Here is an 18,606-nt window from a genome sequence, read left to right as displayed (position 1 = left end):
GCAAAAACAGTCCCCTGCTCTGAAAGAGCATAGGAATGGGTATAGGGAAGAATACTAGAATCAAATCAGAACTGAAAAGGACATTGGAGCTCTATCTTCTCACTCTACCGAGGAGAAAACTAAGGCCGAGAAACAGGAAGTGAAAAATCAGATAATTAGATGCACAAGCTTTTTTTATTAAGCACCTGTTTATGTTCCAGACACAGCGTTAGGTGTTGGGGAAACAAATGCAGAAATGAAAGTCTCAACTTCCGGGAGCTCAAAACGTGAAATTTTGGAAAGAGTACTGAGTCGAGAGTCTGTACGGGGAGAATTCTTGTTTGTCTTTGGGTCTAGGTCTCTCACAAAAAACAAAGAAAAAAAACACACCTATGCATGGGGTAGGCACTTAATAAATAGTGTCCACAAATCTTAGTGCCATTTTAAACTGTAATAGCTTAGTTTAGTGGCTTTAATAGTTGCAAAATTCTAGCGTGGATTTAAAGCGGCACTAAGATAACACCCTGTATTTATTGATTTGGAGTACATCTACCCTTACGTTCCCTAGCTGTGTGATCCAGTGTACGATTCAAGACGTTTTCCCTCAGTCTTCTCGTCTGTAAAATGGGAATAACGATACTTGCACTTCCTACTTTACAGGCTTGGCTTAAAAAAAAACCCCCAAAACTTTAAGAATTATACTTTTTTTTTCAACCCGCAAAAATCTGCCTTCGGAATAAGAGTTCCTCTCCACCGCATTGAGCACAAAACCTCTCACCCGAGGTTGCGGTAAAGAAATAGGTGTTTCAGGTCTACGGGACCGTGGAGTGGGAGGGGGATACGTGCGTGTGCGAATGCCGAAGGTGGATCCCTGGGGCCCCGAGCCGCTCCCCAGCCCCGCCCCTCGGCCGCAGAGAGGAACCCAAGTTGGACCCCCAAGGACGGGCTCTGTTTCCGCAGGGGAGGCATTTGGGCGCAGGGGCAGCCCCGCACGAAGATGGCTGACAGCCCTGGGCACGAGCGGAAGGGGAGTAATTTCACTTCCGGGAGCAAGCTTCCGCGGGGCGGAAGGGGGTCGTTCGCGTGTGTCTCTGTCTTTTCCAGTCCGTATTAGCTGCGGCTGCCCATGAGCAAGCTGTGGAGACGCGGAGGCGCCTCCGGGGCCGCCGAGGGGTCTGAACCCGGTAGGTGGTACTTGGGAGGGTTCAGGCCCAGGTGGAAAAGGGCCTGCCTCCCAGAGATTCTGGGTCCGCAGCTGAGGCCGTGCGGGGGGCAACGGGGGTGGGAGCCCGAAGCGCTTTTTCCTAAGAGCCCGTACGGGTCGGGCCTGGCTGGGTTGGTCGGACTGGGCCGACCTGCGCGCGATCTCCATAGCAACGGGAACTCCTTCCCCCCTTGGCGCCTCCTTGGTTGCCATGGAGACGGCCCGGCCTAGCCACAGCCCCCCTTCCATCCCCTCCCCGAACCCCAGCTCCCGGGAAGGGCCCCCGATGCCTGCCCAAATTGTGTGCCCCGGGTGCTTCCCCTGCCCGCACCCCCATCTAAAGGCGCTGACCCCCAGGGGAAGAGCTGGAACTGAGTGGCCACGGCCACGGTGGCCACAAGAAGAAGCATAAGAAGCACAAGAAGAAACACAAGAAGAAGCAGCATCAGGAGGAAGGGCCCGGCCCCCCCCTCCCCAGCACTGCTTCTGGTCCTGCCCAAGCTCCAGCCCAGCTTAAGCTCAGGATCAAGCTGGGAGGCCAGGTCCTGGGCACCAAAAGGTAAGTGCGAATTTGTGTGTCTCCAGGGGAGGGTAGTAGTGTCATGGGCTCTGATTTGGGGTGCTGGGGAGGGGCTGTCTGGGGATTTCCCTCCCAAGAAAGGACTCAGGATCCTGGGACGTTATGGGCAGTGCTGAGTTCCCAGATTGGTACTGTGTTGGAGTTGTGTGTCCTTTTGGGGGGAGGGAATGAGCTCTTAGTAGGGCTATACTGCATACTGGTGTGGGAGATTAAGGAGTTAGGGAAAGTTAAAGAGGTCCCTCCTTATTCAGACTGGGAGGAGGGTCTGGTTGACTTTTGAGGTGAGGCCAGCTCTTGTTTTTTGTTCAGTTGTTTCAGTGCTGACTCTTTGTGACCCCATTTGGGGTTTTCTTGGCAAAGATACTGGAGTGGTTTGCCATTTCCTTCCCCAGCTCATTTGACAGATGAGGAAACTGAGGAAAACTGGGTAAAGTGACTTGCCTAGGGTCATGCAGCTAGTAAGGGTCTGAGGCTGGATTTGAACTTATGAAGATGGGTTTTCCTGATTCCAAGCCCGATACTTTATCCATGGCACCAAAATGAGCCCAAGGTGGATGACACTGGGAGGAAGCAGGAGGCTGGGCTGGATGATACAGTATTCATTAGAATATGAGCTCCTGCTTGAAAGCAGAGACTGTTTTTGCTTTTCTTTGGATCTCTAGCACTTAGCACGTGCCTGGTGCAAAGAAGGTGCTTAATAAATACCCATTGGGGGCAGCTAGGTGGCACAGTGGATAGAGTACCGGCTCTGAAGTCAGGAGGACCTGACTTCCCTCAGACCAAACACTTGACACTTACTAGCTGTGTAACCCTGGGCAAGTCACCTAACCCCAATTGCCTTAAAAATTTTTTTTTTAAAAAGGAATAAATGCCCATTGATTTGACTTGTTGACTTAATTTGGTATCCTGAATGTGGAGAGTAGGAAAGGAGCTCATAGGAGGAGCCAAGAAGGAAAGGCAGGTTTAGCTTAGACAAAAGGAGAGGGGAAAGGTAAAGAACATGTTGACCAGGTGTCTCACTGGAATTCTGGGGTGGGTCCTTCTTCTCCAGCGTTCCCACCTTCACTGTGATCCCTGAGGAGCCCCGGTCCCCTTCTCCCCTCATGGTTGTGGACAATGAAGAAGAGCCAATGGAAGGAGTCCCCATTGAGCAGTACCGAGCCTGGCTGGGTGAGAGAGAGATTCGGGGGCTGGGGGAATTAGCTCCTGCCCGGAGGCCTTGCTGGATTGGGCTAACCTGTGTGACCCCGAACCTTTGTCCCCAGATGAAGACAGTAACCTGTCCCCTTCCCCTCTTGGGGAGCTGGCTGGAGGCTTGGGAGGCCGAGAAGATGAAGAAGAGCAGCGCTGGTTGGACGCCCTGGAGAAGGGCGAGCTGGACGACAACGGGGACCTGAAAAAAGAGATCAACGAGCGACTGCTCACAGCCCGACAGGTGGGTGGGTGGTGGCTTTCCCGGGACGGCAGCGGGGGCGGGGAAGGGGCCAGGGCAGCCCGGCCAGCTTGCCTCTGACCGTCGGCCCCTCCTCGGTGTCCCGCAGAGAGCCCTGCTGCAGAAGGCCCGCAGCCAGCCCTCGCCCATGCTCGCCCTACCAGCGGCCACAGGCACGCCGGCGCTCACGGAGGAGATGCTGATGAAGCGGGAAGAGCGGGCCCGGAAGAGGCGCCTGCAGGCCGCCCGCCGGGCCGAGGAGCACAAGAACCAGACGATCGAGAGGCTCACCAAGACGGCAGCCCCCAGCAGCCGCGGCGGCCGGGGGGGCGTGCGTGGGGAGCGCCGCGGGGGCCGGCCGCCGGCCGCCACGCCCATGGTCCGCTACAGCAGTGGGGTCCGCGGCGCCACCCTGTCCTTCCCCGTGGGCGTCCCCACGCCGGCCCCTGCCTCGCCGCCCCCTCCGCCTCCGGGCCCTCGACCCCGCTGCTCCGTTCCGGGCTGTCCCCACCCGCGGCGCTACGCCTGCTCGCGCACGGGCCAGCCGCTCTGCAGCCTGCAGTGCTACCGCATCAACCTGCAGCTGCTGCTCGGCCTGCCCGAGGGCGCGGGGGCTGCCCCGCCGGGCCCCCTAGTGGCTACCTGAGGACTCCCGCCCTTCCCCCTCCCTCACCCCTGCTCCTCGGTGTCTCCGTCTTCCCCCGACATCCGCTTCGGGCTCTCCTTTTCCCCACCTCCTGCGCATGTTGCTGAGCGAAGCTCAGCCAATCCTTCGAGACTGCTCTCCGAAAAAGCGGCCTTCTCTTGAGGCTCAGAACGTTAGTTGGTGGGCTTGGTTCCCACGAGGCGGGACTAATGCCTCCCATTGGTTGTTGGTGCTGCTGATCATAGTCTTTGGGCTATTGCTTCTTCACTCTTTGTCTCTGGGCTCCTGTTGTCTGGGTGAATGGTGGAGACGCGGCAGCGCATTGGTCTCCGGAAGTGCCTTAGAAAGCTGTCTCCATTGGTCGAGTTTCGAGAAGCAGCCCCTGATTGGTGGCGATCTGACGCAACTCCGTTGCTGATTGGCTGAGAGGCTCCGAAGCTCGGTAGCTGTGAGCCCGGATAGCGATGGCGGCGGTAGCAGCTATGGTCTGGGCCGGGGCTGTGGTGGTTGCGGCCCGGAAAGCAGTGGCAGGCTGGCCGGCGGAGGAGGTGGCACCCTGCCCGGGCCTGTAGGCAGCGGCATGGAGCGGGCCGGTTCCGGGAACGGCAGTCGCGAAACTTGGGGGGCTCTCCGGGTGCGGCAGGTATCGTGAAGCTAATGTCTGCTGTCGCGACAGGCCAGTAACTTGTCACGACTGGCGATCCCGTCCTCTTTCACCTGGCTCCTTACGGGGACTGAGGATACCTGGAAGTACCTTTTTCTTTGCTCATTGGGAAACACGTTGGGTGTCGCGATAGGTGTGGCCCATCTAGCTTCTATGTCTTTGTATCCCATTTGGTTTCAGGGCATGGGGAGGGTGATGGGCGTTTCTTGGGGATCCCACCTGGGGGACTCAGTCCAGTCATCTTCGGGGGGCTTGTACGGCCTGCCCAGGCTCGCGGCAGGAGGTAGAGGGAGCTCAATGTGGCGGGAAGCCTGGGGAGTCTCTGGAGCTATGCTACAGACGCTGGAGCTCCTTTCTCTTGTTGACATGAAGCTCACTTATCGAGGCTTTCACTGCTGGACAGCTCTAATAATTAAAAGTTCTTCACTTATGTCCAAGGAAATGTGGCTTGTGCAGTTTTTCCTCCTTGCTTAGTTCTGCTCCCTAGTGATGAGACAAGTCTTATCTCTGTTCTTTGTTACAGTTGAGTGCCCTCTCCTTCACCCCCCCCCACTGTAGTTTCCTCTGACTCCATTTCCTCCTCCTAGCTTAGAGAGCTGTGCCCGGGAGTGAACAATCAGCCCTATGTCTGTGAGAGTGGCCACTGTTGTGGAGAAACTGGCTGCTGCACCTACTACTATGAGCTCTGGTGTGAGTGTCCCAGGGAGCCTCCCATCCCCTTCCCAACAAAGGATAATTGTCCTTTATTGTCCCAGGGACAGCCTGGGATTCCACAGGGATTACTCCTCTTCCCCCACCCGTCCATTCCCACTTCACCTCCTGTCCTAGGAACGCCTAGTTTCTCCAGCTCTCTTGGGTCATTCTCTGAAGCTTATGCATTGCCCCTCACCCCTCATCCCAACAGGGTTCTGGCTGCTTTGGACCATCCTCATCCTCTTTAGCTGCTGCTGTGCCTTCCGCCATCGTAGAGCCAAACTCCGCCTGCAGCAGCAACAACGCCAGCGTGAGATCAACCTGTTAGCCTATCATGGAGCCTACCATGGAAGTGTCCCTGGCTCAGGGGGCTCCATGCTTGACTTACGTAAGCCACTGACCTTAGGGTTTCCAAGAGGGTAAAACACTCCAAGTTTCCTTATGCAACCTTATCCCACTTGGCCTAGGCACTGACCACCTCCCATTCCCTGCATATCAAATCACTCATGGCCCCTGACTTATCTATTCTTTTTCAGGTGTTCTCACCTCTTTCAAGCTTCCTGCCTATGAGGATGTAGCTTGCCGCCCTGGAACTCCACCTCCCCCATACAGCGTGGCCCCTGGGCCCCCATCACCCAGCACCAGTGACTGCACCAGCTGTTCCTGTGCCTCCAGCTGTCCCCCCTCCCCACCTGGTCCTGTAGGAGTCTCTTCCAGGACCCACCCACAGGGGGTAGAATGGGAGAGTGAGGCTGGAGTGGTTGCCCAGGGTCAGCCTGGGGATGTGAGGGAAGGAGAGAGTCCAGCATGCCCAAATCGGTCCTGCCGCCATCGAAGGCTGACTGGGGATTCAGGAATTGAGCTGTGTCCTGGCACCTGCCATGGTTTAGTTGACCAGGGTCCTGCCAAACTGGGGTGGGCAGAGCCACTCCCACTCCAGGGTAGCAGTGTCTGTTCCATAAATTCAGCCCTTGCCGATCCTGTTCCCTGCGAATTCCCAGTCTCCTCGGAAGGGCCTGGGCCCAGGCAGAGCTGTGCTCTGTGAGGTCCTGGAACTTGGGTCACTCATCCCTGATGGCGTCAGCCAGAAAGGGGTTAGGAAAGTCTGGGCCCTGGGGGAAGGGATTCTGGCTGTGGCAATTACATATAGGAAAAGAGTGGTGGTTGCCGTCCCATACACATACTCAACACCTCAGGTTTCCTTATTAAAGAGATTTAACTAGCCAGGTGTGAATTTGAATTATTTGTAGCTTTGGGTTAAAGGCAGCAAAAGATTCAAATGAGGGGAGTTTAGAAGAAAATAGGGGATCCTAATTGACCAGAAGTCACAGGAAGGCAACTTTTATTTTAGAAAAATAAACTCTTGACTTTACCACCACCTGCCACCAAGACTACTGGAGATGAGTGGGGCAACACCTGAGATGAAGAGTTCCAGGCGTGGGACCAGGAGCTTTGGAACAGAGGAACCCGCCCCCCCCCCCCCCCCCCCGTCTCCCTCCCCTGCACCACACATGAGGCTCTTGATCCCCAGCAGCAGCAAAGAGGGACTAAAGGAATGGTGGATTAGTCAGTTCCTAGCAAGGCCAGGATGGGTGGCTGTGATTTTGGGAAGGCTGGCCAGTGAGTTGGTCCTGAGTCAACATGGGAAGGGGTGTTTGGAGGATGGGGGATCAGTAGTCCTCGGCCATAGCAAGGAGCACAAGACTGGTCCAGCCATGAAATGGCCGGGAGCCCATGCCATGACCATCTTGATCACTGTACTGTTCCCATAAAAAACCTGTATCCCGGTACTGGCGCCACACATTTCCCACAAGGTTGGTTCGAAGTTGGGTGTGGAGTTGAGAAGCATGGGCTTGGTGGGGGCCGTCTAGGTGCCCATAGTGATCGAGCGCACCCAGTGCTAAATAGTTGACATTGAACCACACAGCCCCTCGCCAGTATGGTGGGTCATGCTCTGAATTTCGCTGTCCATAGAGAGGGCTGGAGGCAGACAATGATCGCAAACCAAAAGGACTCCATAATTGTCTGCTGTCTGCCAGCAGGTCCAGCAGGGGTCCCAGGTGCGGAGAGTCAGGGCTCAGCAGTCTGAGGAGCAGTGGAAAGAGACTGACATACCCCAATGCATTAACATACTGCAGGTGGGGAGGAGGACGCCCTACCACTCGCACCAGCCCCTGTGGACCCCTTGCAAGGCGGACAGCTCCAGTATGATTCCCAAAATCAGCAAAGGCACCCAACTCAGGGGCCCAATGCAAGGAGTCCAGACCATTCTCATCCCTCAATTTGGCTGCAAGATCAGCCAACTCAGTCTCTGCCCGGGTCTCACCAAGCTTTTGTGCCAGCTGGGTCAACACACTGGCACCAAAAGCCACCCAGCAGCGCAGGTCCAAATGCCGCTCATCTGGTGACGGGTGTGAAGCTCGAGGATAGTCATCCAGACCTGAGGGCAACGTCTTAGGGTTCAGCAGACCAGCAGCAGCCTGGTCCCGTCCTCGCCAGCGGTAGGACAGAGGGAGCGGGCCTGCCTGGCTTTGTCGGAGCCAAGAAAACCAGGCCTGGAGGCGGGGGAAAGCTGTACGTAAGAAGTCCAAGTCAGCAGTGTCTCCACCATCCAGCATGCGCATCACAGGCAGCAAAAGGGATGGGGGGTTGGCATGGGCTGCCCTCTGCACCAGGAAAGGCGGGGGCACACGGGCCCTGGCCTCATCTCCCAGCACCTGCTCTCGCCCAATCCAGCCATCAGCATTAAGTAGCCCAAGCCAGTGGCCCAGGGCCTCCCGAGTCAAACGTGGCTCCCACTGATGCACCACAAGCTGGTGGAAACCTTCATCCCACAGAAAGCCACGAGGGAAGAAGGATCTTGAGGGGACAGCTGTGAACAGTGGGGCTGGAGGGAAAAGGGATGGGGCTGTGGCTGGCTCCTCAGGCCCTTCATCCCCAGGATCTGGTAACACCAGGCCCTGTCCATAGAAATACCCAATGCCCCCCAACAGCCCACTTAGGGCTGCTCGGCCCAGCGCCTGCTCTCCTGAACTCAGGCCTCGTGCTCCCAGCCTGAAGGTCTCCTCAAATCGGTGAGTGAAGGCTGCGGCATGGGTATCCAAGGCCTGGGACAACATCGACCCAGCCAGACGACCTCCAGGGCGAGATTCCCCCGAGCCCATACTTCCTGATTCAAAAACCAGCTCAACTCGGAAGGGAATCTTTAATGTTAGCTGCTGGACCACAACCTGTCCTCGCACTGTGTGGCCTGATTGAGAGTTTTCCCCTTCCCACTGAGACGACACAGGGAGGCCCAGGTATCGTTCTGGGGAACCCCCAGGGGGCCGGTGCTGGAACCATCGATTTAGACGGCTCTTCACAGCTTCAGTCAACAACTGCAGCCCTGGGCTGGGCATCCAGAGGACATTGTAGCTATGAAAGACAAGAGCATACAAGTCAGTTGGCAAGAAGAGAAACTAAATAGGATAATGGGACAAGGAAAAAGTATGAGGGGAAGGTTAGTAGGTACATGGGTTGACAGGAAAGGACACAATAGAGAAATGGGCCAAGGTCTTTAAAGGGGCCAGAAAGACTGTCTTAGGAGAAACTGGAGTCAAAGTCAAAGAGCTGCCACAGGGCTTGAGGGAGAAGGAGACCCTTTGTTGTCATTACCTGCCATATTTCAAGGCTGTCCCTTTGGCATTGGTAGGAGGAAGAAGGACGAGCCGGAAGTCACCAAGATCCTCAGTGTGGCCATCAATGCCTTTCAGTTGCCCCCCTGTCCCAGGATCTGGCCTCACTGTCCCCTGCCCATCAGTGGCCACATAGAAGAACAAAGAGAGCAGAGGAGACACAGAGCCCTCTAGGGACTGAAAGGGTGAAAATCGGGAACAGATGTCATCAAACACTGGTTAAAATGTATCACAGCACCCATCCCCCTGGTTGTGATATCTACAAGGACCCCAAGCCTGAAAACCTTATGTTAAACAGCCAAAGCGTGATGTTGTGTTGGTGGCAGTGGTGGGGGGAGTCAGGGAAAAGGGATGCAAGAGAAACCAGGACATATAGGTTACCTAGTGCTAGAATCTGAAATCCCACCTGCCAGCCCTTTCCTGCTCTAAACCTGTGAAGCCCTGAGTCTCTGGCTGGGTTCTGAAGGGCCTGACCTGAGGCTCAGCCGTGATCCTCCAGCTCCATTCTCCGCCGTGGCTACCCCCGGGCCTCTTCACAAACTCGGTGGTGAGCAAGAGGGGCCCGTCCTGCAGCCGCTGCCTCCCGAAGCTGACCCCGTCGTGCAGCTCCCAGCCGTAGGGGCCCACGCCATCGCCCTGCTCGCACGTGTGCCGGAGCTGGCCCAGCGTTCCCGGGGTAGCCCCCTGCTGCAACCACATCAGGCCTGGGGGAGGGGGGACCGGGAGGGTCGGGCGGGGTCAGCGGCCAGTCCTCCTCCTCCTCCGCCCCCCCACCACCACGTTGTCCTCCTGCCCGCCAGGTCTCTCCCACGGTTACCGGTGACCGGCGCTCTCGGGCTGCGGGTCTTCATGCCAAAGTAGACATGGGGTCGGTAGGTGCCCCAGAAGAGATCCGGGGAGGCCGCGGCGCTGGAGCTGTTGGGCGGCAGCGCGAGCGGCGCCGGGTGCAGGGTCACGGCGCGCCTCGCCCGCTGCCACGCCAGGATCCCGCGCCACGACAAGCCCAGGCCCAGGCCCAGCGCCAGCGCCAGGCCCAGGGCGACCAGCGCCGCAGACCCCGGTCCCTGGTCCCCGGCGCCACGACCCCCAGGCCGCCGGGGCCCAGCGGCCGGCCCTACCCCAACCCGGCCCTCCCGCCTCCTGCCCGCACCGCCACGGCCCGCCTTGTCCGGAGCTCGCGGCCCGGGGGCGTCTGCGAGAGGTCCTGCCCGGCGCTTCCGCTCGCCCCGTGCCATCCTGGGCGCCGAGGCCACCAGATGGGTCAGAAGACCGCCACACACCGGCAGCCACCTAGACCGGAAGTCTGTGGGCCTACGCAAGCGGACGTGGTGTGCACCCCGCCCACCGGCTAACGTGCTGCGTTTCTCGAGTCAGTAGTGTCCTTGCCCTCCCTCTTTCGGAGCCCGGAAAGACACAGATAACAGGCAGAGACCGTAACGACTTGCTTTTATTTACTCCATCCCTAGCCCCTGCCCCCATCCTCCCGGAGGCCAAGGCCCTTAACCCTTCTCCCCGGGAGAGGTACGGCTCTTGGCCTGGACTCGGGAATCGAAGGCTGCGAACATCTCTTGCACCGTGAGGTGGGCGCCGCGAAGGATCAGCCGGTCTCCGTCTCCTGGAGAGAGAAAAACGGCGGTGAAGTGGGGGGATTAAACGGGGAGAGGGTGCCGGGCAGCGGGTGCCGGGGCTCGAACGCACCGAAAAGTACGTCAACGCAGGGCTCGGAGCCGTCGTGCCGCACGTCCACTTGCACCGTGCAATTCAGGTTGGAGGCGCGCACCTTCTCGCTGCTCACAGCCTGGAGGAACTTCCTGCGATCGGGAGGAAGAAAAAGCAGAGGGCGTGAGAGGGGACCCGGGGGAAGCGGGCAGGGCAGGGATCGAGAGCATCCTGTTACCTCGTCGCCTCCACGTTGCTTTCAAAAGGACAGAAACGAACCAACACTCGCTTAACCGCCTGCAGCCCCAGCTTCCTCCCCGCAGCCCCCGCCATGGCGCCCGCGAGAACTGCAGTGGCCGAAGCATGCTGGGAAATGCAGTCCGCACCCAGAGCCCGCAAGAGGGCGGGGCTGGCAAATCGGCCTTGAATGCGCCTTCCTCCCGCCCCCCACTGCAGCCACATGAGGAAGTGCTTCTGGCCCGCTCTCCTGGCATCGGCCGTGCCAGCCTTCTACCATCTCTAGTGGTCTTACATCTGTGTCTGAAACCAAGTTCGTTGTTTTCTCGTGCTCCTCTACCTCTTCCTAGTTTATCCCTGGCACCATTTACCTACCCCCAGGTCAGGCTTGAAACTAGTACCTTCCTCCTTTCCACCGCTTGGCCACCAACTTCTGTACAAATTCTCATCACCTTTACAGTGGCAATCACTCTTCTTGTCTGCACTGTTCACCATCCGGGAGATGCTGCCAGATTCATCTTTAAGCCTCTGCTCAGATTTTTCCAGATCTGTGGGACAAAGTCCAAACTTCAGCTGGGCATTAAACCTGGCCCAGAACCTGAATCAAACCTACCTTTCCCCTGCCCAAACCCGTATCACTGTTCCTTGCACAACTGTACCACTTTCTGATGTCTCCTGACATGTGAAAATAGTACCTTGTTTGTGGCAAAGAGAAGAGGGCTGGTTCAAGTTCAGAAAGAACACATCAGCCCTGAGGTGTTGGGGCAAAGCGCTGAAAAATGAGGGCAGCTCTTGGCACTTACATATGCAGAATTTTCTGGTTCCTCCCCTTCTGTTGCTGCAGTTACTTGTCTAGGGCATGAGGTTCTCAATGTTTAGGTCCACATGAGCTCAAATTTCTTTGGATTTGTAGCTCAAGGGCCCAGTGTTTTTGGTAGCTGGTTCTCAAACCTTGGGCACCTTTGGGTTCTAGGCTCTCGATATAGACCCTGGGCTCCTGTTGATTCTGGGCAGTGGGCTCCTCTAGATGCTTCTCTACTTTGAGTCCAGACTTGGCTCCATGCTTCCCCTAGTTCCAGGTTCTAAGCTCCTCTGGACTTGGTTCAGATTCCAGTGTCAAAGATTTCTAGGCTCCTTCGGATTTATTGTTCTGGCCTCTCTATTTTCCCATTTTCCATATTCTGTTTTCAGGGTTCAGGACTAGTTCGCATGCAAAGAAAGCCAGGTAGATGCCATCTCGAGGATCGGTGCTGCCGAAGGGCCAGCCAGGCCTGCTGGCTGCCTGCCAGGTAGGCCTCGGGGCTGGGTCCTCCACCCCGAAGAGTGCTGAGAAGCTGAGCCGTTTGAACAAGAGTGACCCCAGGATGCAGGGGAGGTGGTTCTAGGTTCTCTAGGCTGTTTAGGCTGCTACTGGGTAGTTCAGGAGTCTGGATCTTGTTACAGGAACCTAGTGAGGTTAGGGGTAGGGTGAAGAACAGGTTAGTAAATGAGTATGGGGTGACCGGCAAGTTTTCGTGTACGCAACAGGGAGCTAGGAAACAGCTTGATGGATCCAGAGGCCATAGGTACAAGTAAGACAGAGGCTGAGAATGGGTTATTTGTCCTGGGGTAGCAAGTGGGTCACTGTGTATGCTTATGTGGAATAAATACTGTGGCCTGAAGGTAGTAGTAAGAAACACTCACAACAGCATGGGGGCCCTCTGTAGGTACGGCTCCCAGGCACTGGCTGCTGCAGCAGACACAACAGGGCCCCATCTGCCCGCTGGAAGACGCTGAGTGTGAGCAAAGCCTGACGAAGTTCAGGGGCCAAACCCCACTGCTCCTCTTCTAGCAGACCCCGAACCACTGCAAAATCCTGCTTCAGCTGCAGTGCTCCCTGCAGGCTGAGGGCCAGAGCAAGGTCAGTACCTAGACCCAACTCTTTCTCTTCCTAGCCCATCTCCTTTCTTCCACCCCTGGACTTTCCACAGCTATTCCCTACCCTCTCCCATCCCAGGCCTACCTGAACCGGATCTTCTGAGTGAGAATGTGGTTGAGCCAGGCGTCAAGAAGTGCAGTCAAGGCCTGTGTGAGGGGGGGCCCTTGGGCCTGGGGGGGCAATCCCTGGACCCCCTGCAGCACAGGCCCCAGAACAGCTCCCACGACCAACTCTGCATAGTCACTGGGGATGCTGGGGAGTTCTGGGGAAGGGGGGAGGGCAGAAACTGAAGCTCAGCAGTCCCTTTGTATGATTTTGGGTGGGGAAGAGAACCATGGAGACTGAAGTGGGATAGGGAGAAAAGGCCACAGGGACAAAGGTTAGGCCAGGGACAGAAAAGAATGACGGGGGAGTTACAAGGCTTATTGGAAGACTGGTTGAGGGAATTCTAGGCCCCAGGGGGAGGAGTTACCAGATCGGAGCCTGAGCCTCCAGTGACGACCCTGGGGCATATGGAGCTGGAAGCCCTTGGCTGCTTGTCGTCCACATTCTCGGGAGAAGACACACAGAGACTCCTCAGGCAGGATCTGGGAGGGTGAGGGAAAAGGGTTTGTGTGGGCTCTGCCCCAGCTCAATCTCAGACAGCTGTGCTTCCCTTTCTTTGCCCTAGAGGGTGGAAAGAGGTGAAGCCTAAAGGTTGTAATGACTAGGCTGGAAGGGGCCTAAAAGATCTGACACAGTTTCCCCTTTCCAAACCAGTGGCCTCCAGTTGAAGACCTCCAGGGAGGAGACCCCATCCCCTCCAGGGCACCCTGGAGCACCACTCCTTGTGCCTAGTTCTCCCTTCTAGTGCCAAGCAGAAAAAGCTAACCCTTCTCTGACGTGACCTGTGAAGTGCAAATCGGGCCTCTAACACGTACTAGCTCTGTGACCCTGGGCTACCACGTTAGCCTGTTTGCCTCAGTTTCCTATACTGTATAATAGCACCCCCCCCCCCCTTGCAGGGTTGTTGTGAGGATTAAAGGAGTAACTGTAAAGCACATAGTACAATGCCTGGCACAAGCAGGCATTTAATAAATCGACCTTTCCCTTCACTAATCACTCCCATCCTTCAACTGATCATAGGACGTCAGTATCTTTAGTGGCTTCACAATCCTGGTCACCCTCCACCTTGCTAACATCCCCCAGATGTGCTCTACAGCACCCTTCCCAGCTCCCTTCTCCAGGACCACAGGGTTCTTTCTCCCTTTTTTAGGTGGAGTGGGGAGTAGGGTGAACAGGACCTGTGATTTCATCGTGTATGGTTAAGGAACTTGGTGCCAAATGTAGACTAGGCAATTTGTTCTTTGCCAGAGTTACACATCCAGGGTCACACAGCCAAGACATGAATAAGCGCAAACTATCCATGACCTTAATTTTTTTTTATGACCTTATTTTTAATGCTTTAGTAATTAAAAATTTTAAAAAAGTAAATTAGCCTCCTGGCTATCGAAGTGATAGAGAGGATAAAAGGCAGGAACGCTCTGTGGTAAAAGGACTAGGGAGATTATCAGGCTTAGGGCACACTAAGACAGCCAGGAGAGCTTTGAATCAGTCCAGACATTCTAGAGACAATCAGAATTCTATGAGAAGTAATCAGTGAAGCCGTCCCTCCCCTTGGATCCACGGATTCTCCATCACGGAGCACATATCTTGATGCAGCCAATGACAGAAAGATCCCAAATACTGACTTTGTATACGTGCCCAATACTTTCTTATAGTAGGAGAACTGGCAACAAAGTGGGTGCCCGTTGGTTGGAAAATGGATGGCAGAGTGAGGAACATAAATGGATGGGATTCCTGAGAAACAGTGACCTCATGAAGAAGTCGGGGAGAAGTAAAGAACTTGAGTGTATACATATGAACTTGTCTCTATGTGGACAAGACACTAATGTAAACGACCAGAGAGACTCCAAGCAACTCTTCTTTTTGCCAGCTGTCATTAAGTAGTAGACTGTCTGTAGCAAGAGTTTATTTTCTTCTGTTTTAAGCTGTGGGCCAGAAACATAGATGCTGTTCTCAAATACTGTCCCGTCCCCAAACCGTGCTCCTCTCCTGCAGCCTCTTGGTGGCCCTGCCCAGGGCCCTCCCGTTCCCAGCCTCCCTCTCCTCTCCTGGGCTGCCTCTGTTCTTTGTGCTCTCCACATGCAGATAAAATGGAAGGCTTTGCTCTCAGCTGTCTAGTCTCGTCTAACTCCTCCCCTTGCTTCCATCCTCTATGGAAAGAAATCCCAGTCCTGCCTTCTCTTACAAGCTCCAGTCTAGCCATCTCCAAATCCCTGTCTGGCAATGGAGTGTGACCTAAAAAATACTGGACGGATGGGCAGGAGATCTGGGTTCCAGTCACAGCACTACCACTCACTGGCTAAAGGACCTTGGATAAGTCCTTTCTCCAGGCACCTCAGTTTTCCCACCTATAAAATTCTTTCTAGCTCTAAGCTTCTACAACCCTAGTATTGTCTTAGATACAGTCCCTTAATGAGGATCATCTTTTCAAAAAAACAAAACAAAACAAAAACCAGCTACCCTCTGGCTCCCTCATTTTGTCCTTGACAGGACATTATTTTCCCATTCAGCCATCTGCTCTATACTCAGCACCACTGGGATATAAAGAACCATGGAGGAGGAATTTACCAACATAAGGTAGATCAAGAAGAATCCTAACCATTCAGGCAGTCCCATTCCAGTCTTCAAAGATGCAACTGTTTTCACAATGACATCCCCCTTTCTCCCAATCACTCTTTAGTTCTCACCTGGATCTGAGCTGTCAGTCTCTGAATCTCTTTGCCCAGCTGCCAGTCCAGTTCCAGGACAGATGCCCCTTCAGAAACCAAGGCTGCCAGGGCCTCTGCCTCACAGAGCAGAAGCTTTGGAGGAAGCACAAAGATTAGAGTCCAGACTAGATCTCCAGTTCACCTGCCTGACAGTTCACAGTCCCTATCACAATCTACCCATCCTCATACTTTGAGTAACTTTCTTTGGGAGATACTCACAGATTCCCCCTTTTAACAATCTTAGGTCTCACACAAACGCAGGAAAATCTCCTTTGTCATACTCTTTCAAAATCACTCTCAATTCTAAGATTCCCCCTTCCCTAGATCAACACTACTTACAAATGGTGACACTCTCACATGCTCAGATCCTCAAAGTCGCTTGCACCACCACTCCCCACCAAGGCTTCACAAAGACATTCCCTTTGGTAACATACATACACATTCTTTGCTTCCTCAGGTCTCACAAAGAGACCACAGCAGTCCCTTCTCCCCTCCTTGCCCTGAACAGGAGATACTCACAGGCAGTTCCCTTTGGGTCAGCAGCAGAAGAGGTCTGGGGGCCCACAAGGCCAGATGCTGCTGATATTTGCTAAGAAACCAGAGGGTGGCAGCCTGAAGCGTGCAAAGCCCAAGGGCTAGGGGTGATGGCCCTGACCCTGAGGATGAAAAAGGCAAAATATCAGAGAAGGGTAGCCCTAAGATTGGCACTTAGAGAGGCCTGGCATCCCATCAACTCCAGATGCCCTGCCCTCACCTAGAGACTGGCAAAAAGCTGACCCTTGTTCTTGAAGGGCAGAGGTGAGTGGAGGAAAGAGTTGTTGGAAGAGGTCAGCAGTACGCATGCAGAGAGTGCCATCCCAACACACAGGCATAATCCCATGGTTTCCACGAGCAGATCCCAGGGCTCGGCAGAAACCTAGGACAGAGGAAGCAAAGGGGCAGTGTTGGAATATGGATGATCTCATTGCCTTAGGGCTCGATACTACCACCTCCCTCAGCTCACCTTGGTCCCATATCCGGGTCAGGGCCTGTCGGAGCAGATAGTGGCACAGAGAAGTCAGCTCCTTCTCACATTCCTGTGGCAGGGATGCTGTGGGAAGAGGGTGGAGGTGGCCATGTGCACCCAGGTCTCATATAAATCATACAAATGGAAAATAGATCCTCCCCCATCCAGCACTACCTTTCTCCCTCAGGTAGTGACATCAGAGAAAAGGGGACTGTGGCCTTCAAGACCCTCTCAGGAAGGAGAAAGGAAAGGTTATAGCTGTCACCCACCCCCCTCAGTCACTCTTGAAGACAGGCTAACCAGTCAACTAAGAAACAGGCCTTCCTCTCTCCAATACTTTTAAACATTACTTCTCCCTAGTTACTTACCCTGATCCAGTGCCCCTCTCAGCTGCTGCACAGCCTTCTGAACGTCTTCCCAGGGACCCAGTATCTGACCAAGGTTCTGGGCACATGCTGCCCAGAAGAGACTCCAATACTGGCCCCACAGCTGCCGGGACCCTCCCAAGCTCCGAGAACCACTCCCTGGAGCCCCAGGGTCTCCCAGCAGGCCCAACAACCAAGGAAGCAGTTCTCGTTCTTCCCGGCAAAGCTTATGTAGCTGTGTCTGAAGCTTGGATTCCCGGAGACCCCTCCAGAGCTTCTCCGCTCCTTGTCTACCCCGTTCCCTGGCCAATAGTCTGAGCACTCGACTAGGCGGAAAGGGCTGGGCTGCTCTTGGGACAGCCCCCACAGCCACTGCCAGCACCTGGTGGTAGGCAGGGAGAACCTGAAGGAGCTCACTGATCTGGGACACCAAGGCAGGACTGGGGGAAGCCTGGCCCAAGACCTTCAGTTGCTCTTCAATGGCCATGTCCAGTCTTTGTATCACTAAGCCAAGCGGAAGTGCCAGAGGCCGAAACTGGGGATCAGTGTGAACCCCAAGGCACAGGGTGGTCCCATGAGGGGTGTGTGGAAGCAGCTCCCGGCACAGCTGGGACAGGGCAACAAAGGGCCGGGGGGCTTTCAAGAAGCATAGCGTGGCCTGAAGAGAACGAGCGCAGTCCCGGGCCAGGAGGAGCTCCTCGCGCTCCCTCTGCAGCCGAAGCAGGGCTGCTCGGAGCCGCCCCAGGGCCGAAGGCAGGCGGGGCCCAGAGAAGGAAGCCTGGCTCGCTCCTCTCCCGGACCACGCCACCAAGTCCATCTCTTCTCCTTCCTTGATGGCCCCATCCTGCCCCTTAATTGCCCGGGTCCACCACAGCTGACCTCTGGGAGGCCACAAGGGTCCAGGCTCCAACTTGCCGTCTTGCCAAACGCCACCTGAAACGGCCACAGAACCCCAGGCCTGACCCTTCGGTCTGAACAACCGCGTTCCGCCCCGCCCCGGCTCCCGCCCCCGAAGGCCGAGCGTAGACGCCTCCCCCGAGCACGCCCATTCTCACCTGGCTCCCCAGGAGGCGGCGGCCACAGCGGGGGCAGGAAGCCCCCAGACCTGGACGTCCGGGACATAGCGGCAGCGGGGTCAGGGCCAGGGCGGCTGGAGCGAGGACAGGGTGGCCGCTGGCCTAGAGATCGACACCCAGCCCGGGACAGGTGCAGCACCTGTCAAAGACCTCACCGCACCCACAGCACACCGGCCCCAGAGCCCACCCTGTCATGTTCTAGGGAGGAGACCCCAAGTGACCACCCCAACCCCACTAGGACCGGGCACCGACCCCAGGCCCTCACTTACAGCAAAAGAGCTCCAACGCTCCCGGAAGTTTGTTAAAGAGGGACACGTGATAGGGAAATTCCCAACGGCCATGCATCACGTGATCAGGGTCAGCGCCGACTTCTGCTGCATGTTCTCCGTTCCCCCGGGAACGCTCTCTGCCAAGAACAAAGATGGCCACCCGGGCACTCCACAGGATCCCTTCTGCCCCCAATAAAGATGGCCGCCAGGTGGGCCGTGACTGTGCCTTCAGTCTTATCACGAAGGCTGTCCTCGTCACGTGCCTCGTCGAGGGACCTCCCAGCCCCCAACAAAAATGGCCGCCCAGGTGGGCCACAGCCGACGCCCTTTGACGCCCTTTGACGCCCATGACTCTAGCTGAGCCTGCGCTTGCGCCTGCGTGCCCAAGGAG

The 18,606-nt window shown here is 55.9% G+C and overlaps 5 protein-coding genes across 6 annotated transcripts; 2 read left to right on the top strand and 3 right to left on the bottom strand.

Moving 5' to 3' along the window:
* The first annotated feature begins 201 nt into the window (after positions 1–201).
* INO80B (INO80 complex subunit B) lies at positions 202–3,933 on the top strand. Its single transcript, XM_021005342.2, has 5 exons — positions 202–1,163; positions 1,541–1,742; positions 2,815–2,933; positions 3,029–3,198; positions 3,305–3,933. Exons 1-5 carry the CDS (start codon positions 1,106–1,108, stop codon positions 3,839–3,841), a joined length of 1,086 nt encoding a protein of 361 aa, XP_020861001.1. The 5' UTR covers positions 202–1,105; the 3' UTR covers positions 3,842–3,933.
* Positions 3,934–3,943: 10 nt separating this feature from the next.
* On the top strand, positions 3,944–6,420 carry WBP1 (WW domain binding protein 1). The gene is made up of 4 exons (XM_021005344.2): positions 3,944–4,484; positions 5,093–5,195; positions 5,410–5,586; positions 5,735–6,420. The coding sequence occupies exons 1-4, from the start codon at positions 4,422–4,424 to the stop codon at positions 6,241–6,243; spliced, it is 852 nt and encodes a 283-aa protein (XP_020861003.1). The 5' UTR covers positions 3,944–4,421; the 3' UTR covers positions 6,244–6,420.
* A 444-nt stretch (positions 6,421–6,864) lies between these two features.
* Positions 6,865–10,199, bottom strand: MOGS (mannosyl-oligosaccharide glucosidase). The gene is made up of 4 exons (XM_021005347.2): positions 9,690–10,199; positions 9,347–9,576; positions 8,853–9,049; positions 6,865–8,612 (listed from the first exon to the last, which is right to left on the bottom strand). The coding sequence occupies exons 1-4, from the start codon at positions 10,105–10,107 to the stop codon at positions 6,869–6,871; spliced, it is 2,589 nt and encodes an 862-aa protein (XP_020861006.1). The 5' UTR covers positions 10,108–10,199; the 3' UTR covers positions 6,865–6,868.
* Positions 10,200–10,301: 102 nt separating this feature from the next.
* MRPL53 (mitochondrial ribosomal protein L53) lies at positions 10,302–11,095 on the bottom strand. Its single transcript, XM_078148526.1, has 3 exons — positions 10,770–11,095; positions 10,571–10,683; positions 10,302–10,487 (listed from the first exon to the last, which is right to left on the bottom strand). The coding sequence occupies exons 1-3, from the start codon at positions 10,991–10,993 to the stop codon at positions 10,372–10,374; spliced, it is 453 nt and encodes a 150-aa protein (XP_078004652.1). The 5' UTR covers positions 10,994–11,095; the 3' UTR covers positions 10,302–10,371.
* Positions 11,096–11,955: 860 nt separating this feature from the next.
* On the bottom strand, positions 11,956–18,564 carry CCDC142 (coiled-coil domain containing 142). 2 transcript variants are annotated; one of them, XM_021005345.2, is made up of 11 exons: positions 18,216–18,564; positions 17,926–18,048; positions 16,874–17,803; positions 16,503–16,589; positions 16,254–16,415; positions 16,019–16,155; positions 15,479–15,592; positions 13,159–13,273; positions 12,771–12,948; positions 12,452–12,651; positions 11,956–12,215 (listed from the first exon to the last, which is right to left on the bottom strand). In XM_021005345.2, the coding sequence occupies exons 1-11, from the start codon at positions 18,562–18,564 to the stop codon at positions 11,956–11,958; spliced, it is 2,655 nt and encodes an 884-aa protein (XP_020861004.1). The 2 variants fall into 2 exon arrangements, with proteins under 2 accessions (XP_020861004.1, XP_020861005.1); XM_021005346.2 differs by lacking the exons at positions 11,956–12,215; positions 12,452–12,651; positions 12,771–12,948 and having other exon boundaries at positions 13,210–14,716.
* Between the last annotated feature and the right edge of the window lie 42 nt (positions 18,565–18,606).

This window comes from Phascolarctos cinereus, unplaced genomic scaffold, assembly GCF_003287225.1.
Source record: "Phascolarctos cinereus isolate Bilbo 61053 unplaced genomic scaffold, phaCin_HiC Scaffold_9;HRSCAF=440, whole genome shotgun sequence".
In the NCBI taxonomy this organism is placed as follows: Eukaryota; Metazoa; Chordata; class Mammalia; order Diprotodontia; family Phascolarctidae; genus Phascolarctos; species Phascolarctos cinereus.
This window is presented reverse-complemented; position numbering and strand designations above follow the sequence as displayed.

Coding starts and splice junctions, on each gene's coding strand:
- MRPL53 (XM_078148526.1), bottom strand. CDS start 10,993: ATGTGGCTGCAGTGGGGGGCGGGAGGAAGGCGCATTCAAGGCCGATTT. Junction 10,684..10,769: donor AGCAACGTGGAGGCGACGAG/GTAACAGGATGC, acceptor TCCCGATCGCAG/GAAGTTCCTCCAGGCTGTGA. Junction 10,488..10,570: donor CTGCGTTGACGTACTTTTCG/GTGCGTTCGAGC, acceptor TTCTCTCTCCAG/GAGACGGAGACCGGCTGATC.
- CCDC142 (XM_021005345.2), bottom strand. CDS start 18,564: ATGGGCGTCAAAGGGCGTCAAAGGGCGTCGGCTGTGGCCCACCTGGGC. Junction 18,049..18,215: donor AGCGTTGGAGCTCTTTTGCT/GTAAGTGAGGGC, acceptor GTCGATCTCTAG/GCCAGCGGCCACCCTGTCCT. Junction 16,590..16,873: donor GAGAGGGGCACTGGATCAGG/GTAAGTAACTAG, acceptor CTCTTCCCACAG/CATCCCTGCCACAGGAATGT.
- MOGS (XM_021005347.2), bottom strand. CDS start 10,107: ATGGCACGGGGCGAGCGGAAGCGCCGGGCAGGACCTCTCGCAGACGCC. Junction 9,577..9,689: donor CCCGAGAGCGCCGGTCACCG/GTAACCGTGGGA, acceptor CCCCTCCCCCAG/GCCTGATGTGGTTGCAGCAG. Junction 8,613..8,852: donor ACAGCCTTGAAATATGGCAG/GTAATGACAACA, acceptor TGTCTTTCATAG/CTACAATGTCCTCTGGATGC.
- INO80B (XM_021005342.2), top strand. CDS start 1,106: ATGAGCAAGCTGTGGAGACGCGGAGGCGCCTCCGGGGCCGCCGAGGGG. Junction 2,934..3,028: donor GCAGTACCGAGCCTGGCTGG/GTGAGAGAGAGA, acceptor CTTTGTCCCCAG/ATGAAGACAGTAACCTGTCC. Junction 3,199..3,304: donor GACTGCTCACAGCCCGACAG/GTGGGTGGGTGG, acceptor GGTGTCCCGCAG/AGAGCCCTGCTGCAGAAGGC.
- WBP1 (XM_021005344.2), top strand. CDS start 4,422: ATGGAGCGGGCCGGTTCCGGGAACGGCAGTCGCGAAACTTGGGGGGCT. Junction 4,485..5,092: donor GGGCTCTCCGGGTGCGGCAG/GTATCGTGAAGC, acceptor TCCTCCTCCTAG/CTTAGAGAGCTGTGCCCGGG. Junction 5,587..5,734: donor GGGCTCCATGCTTGACTTAC/GTAAGCCACTGA, acceptor ATTCTTTTTCAG/GTGTTCTCACCTCTTTCAAG.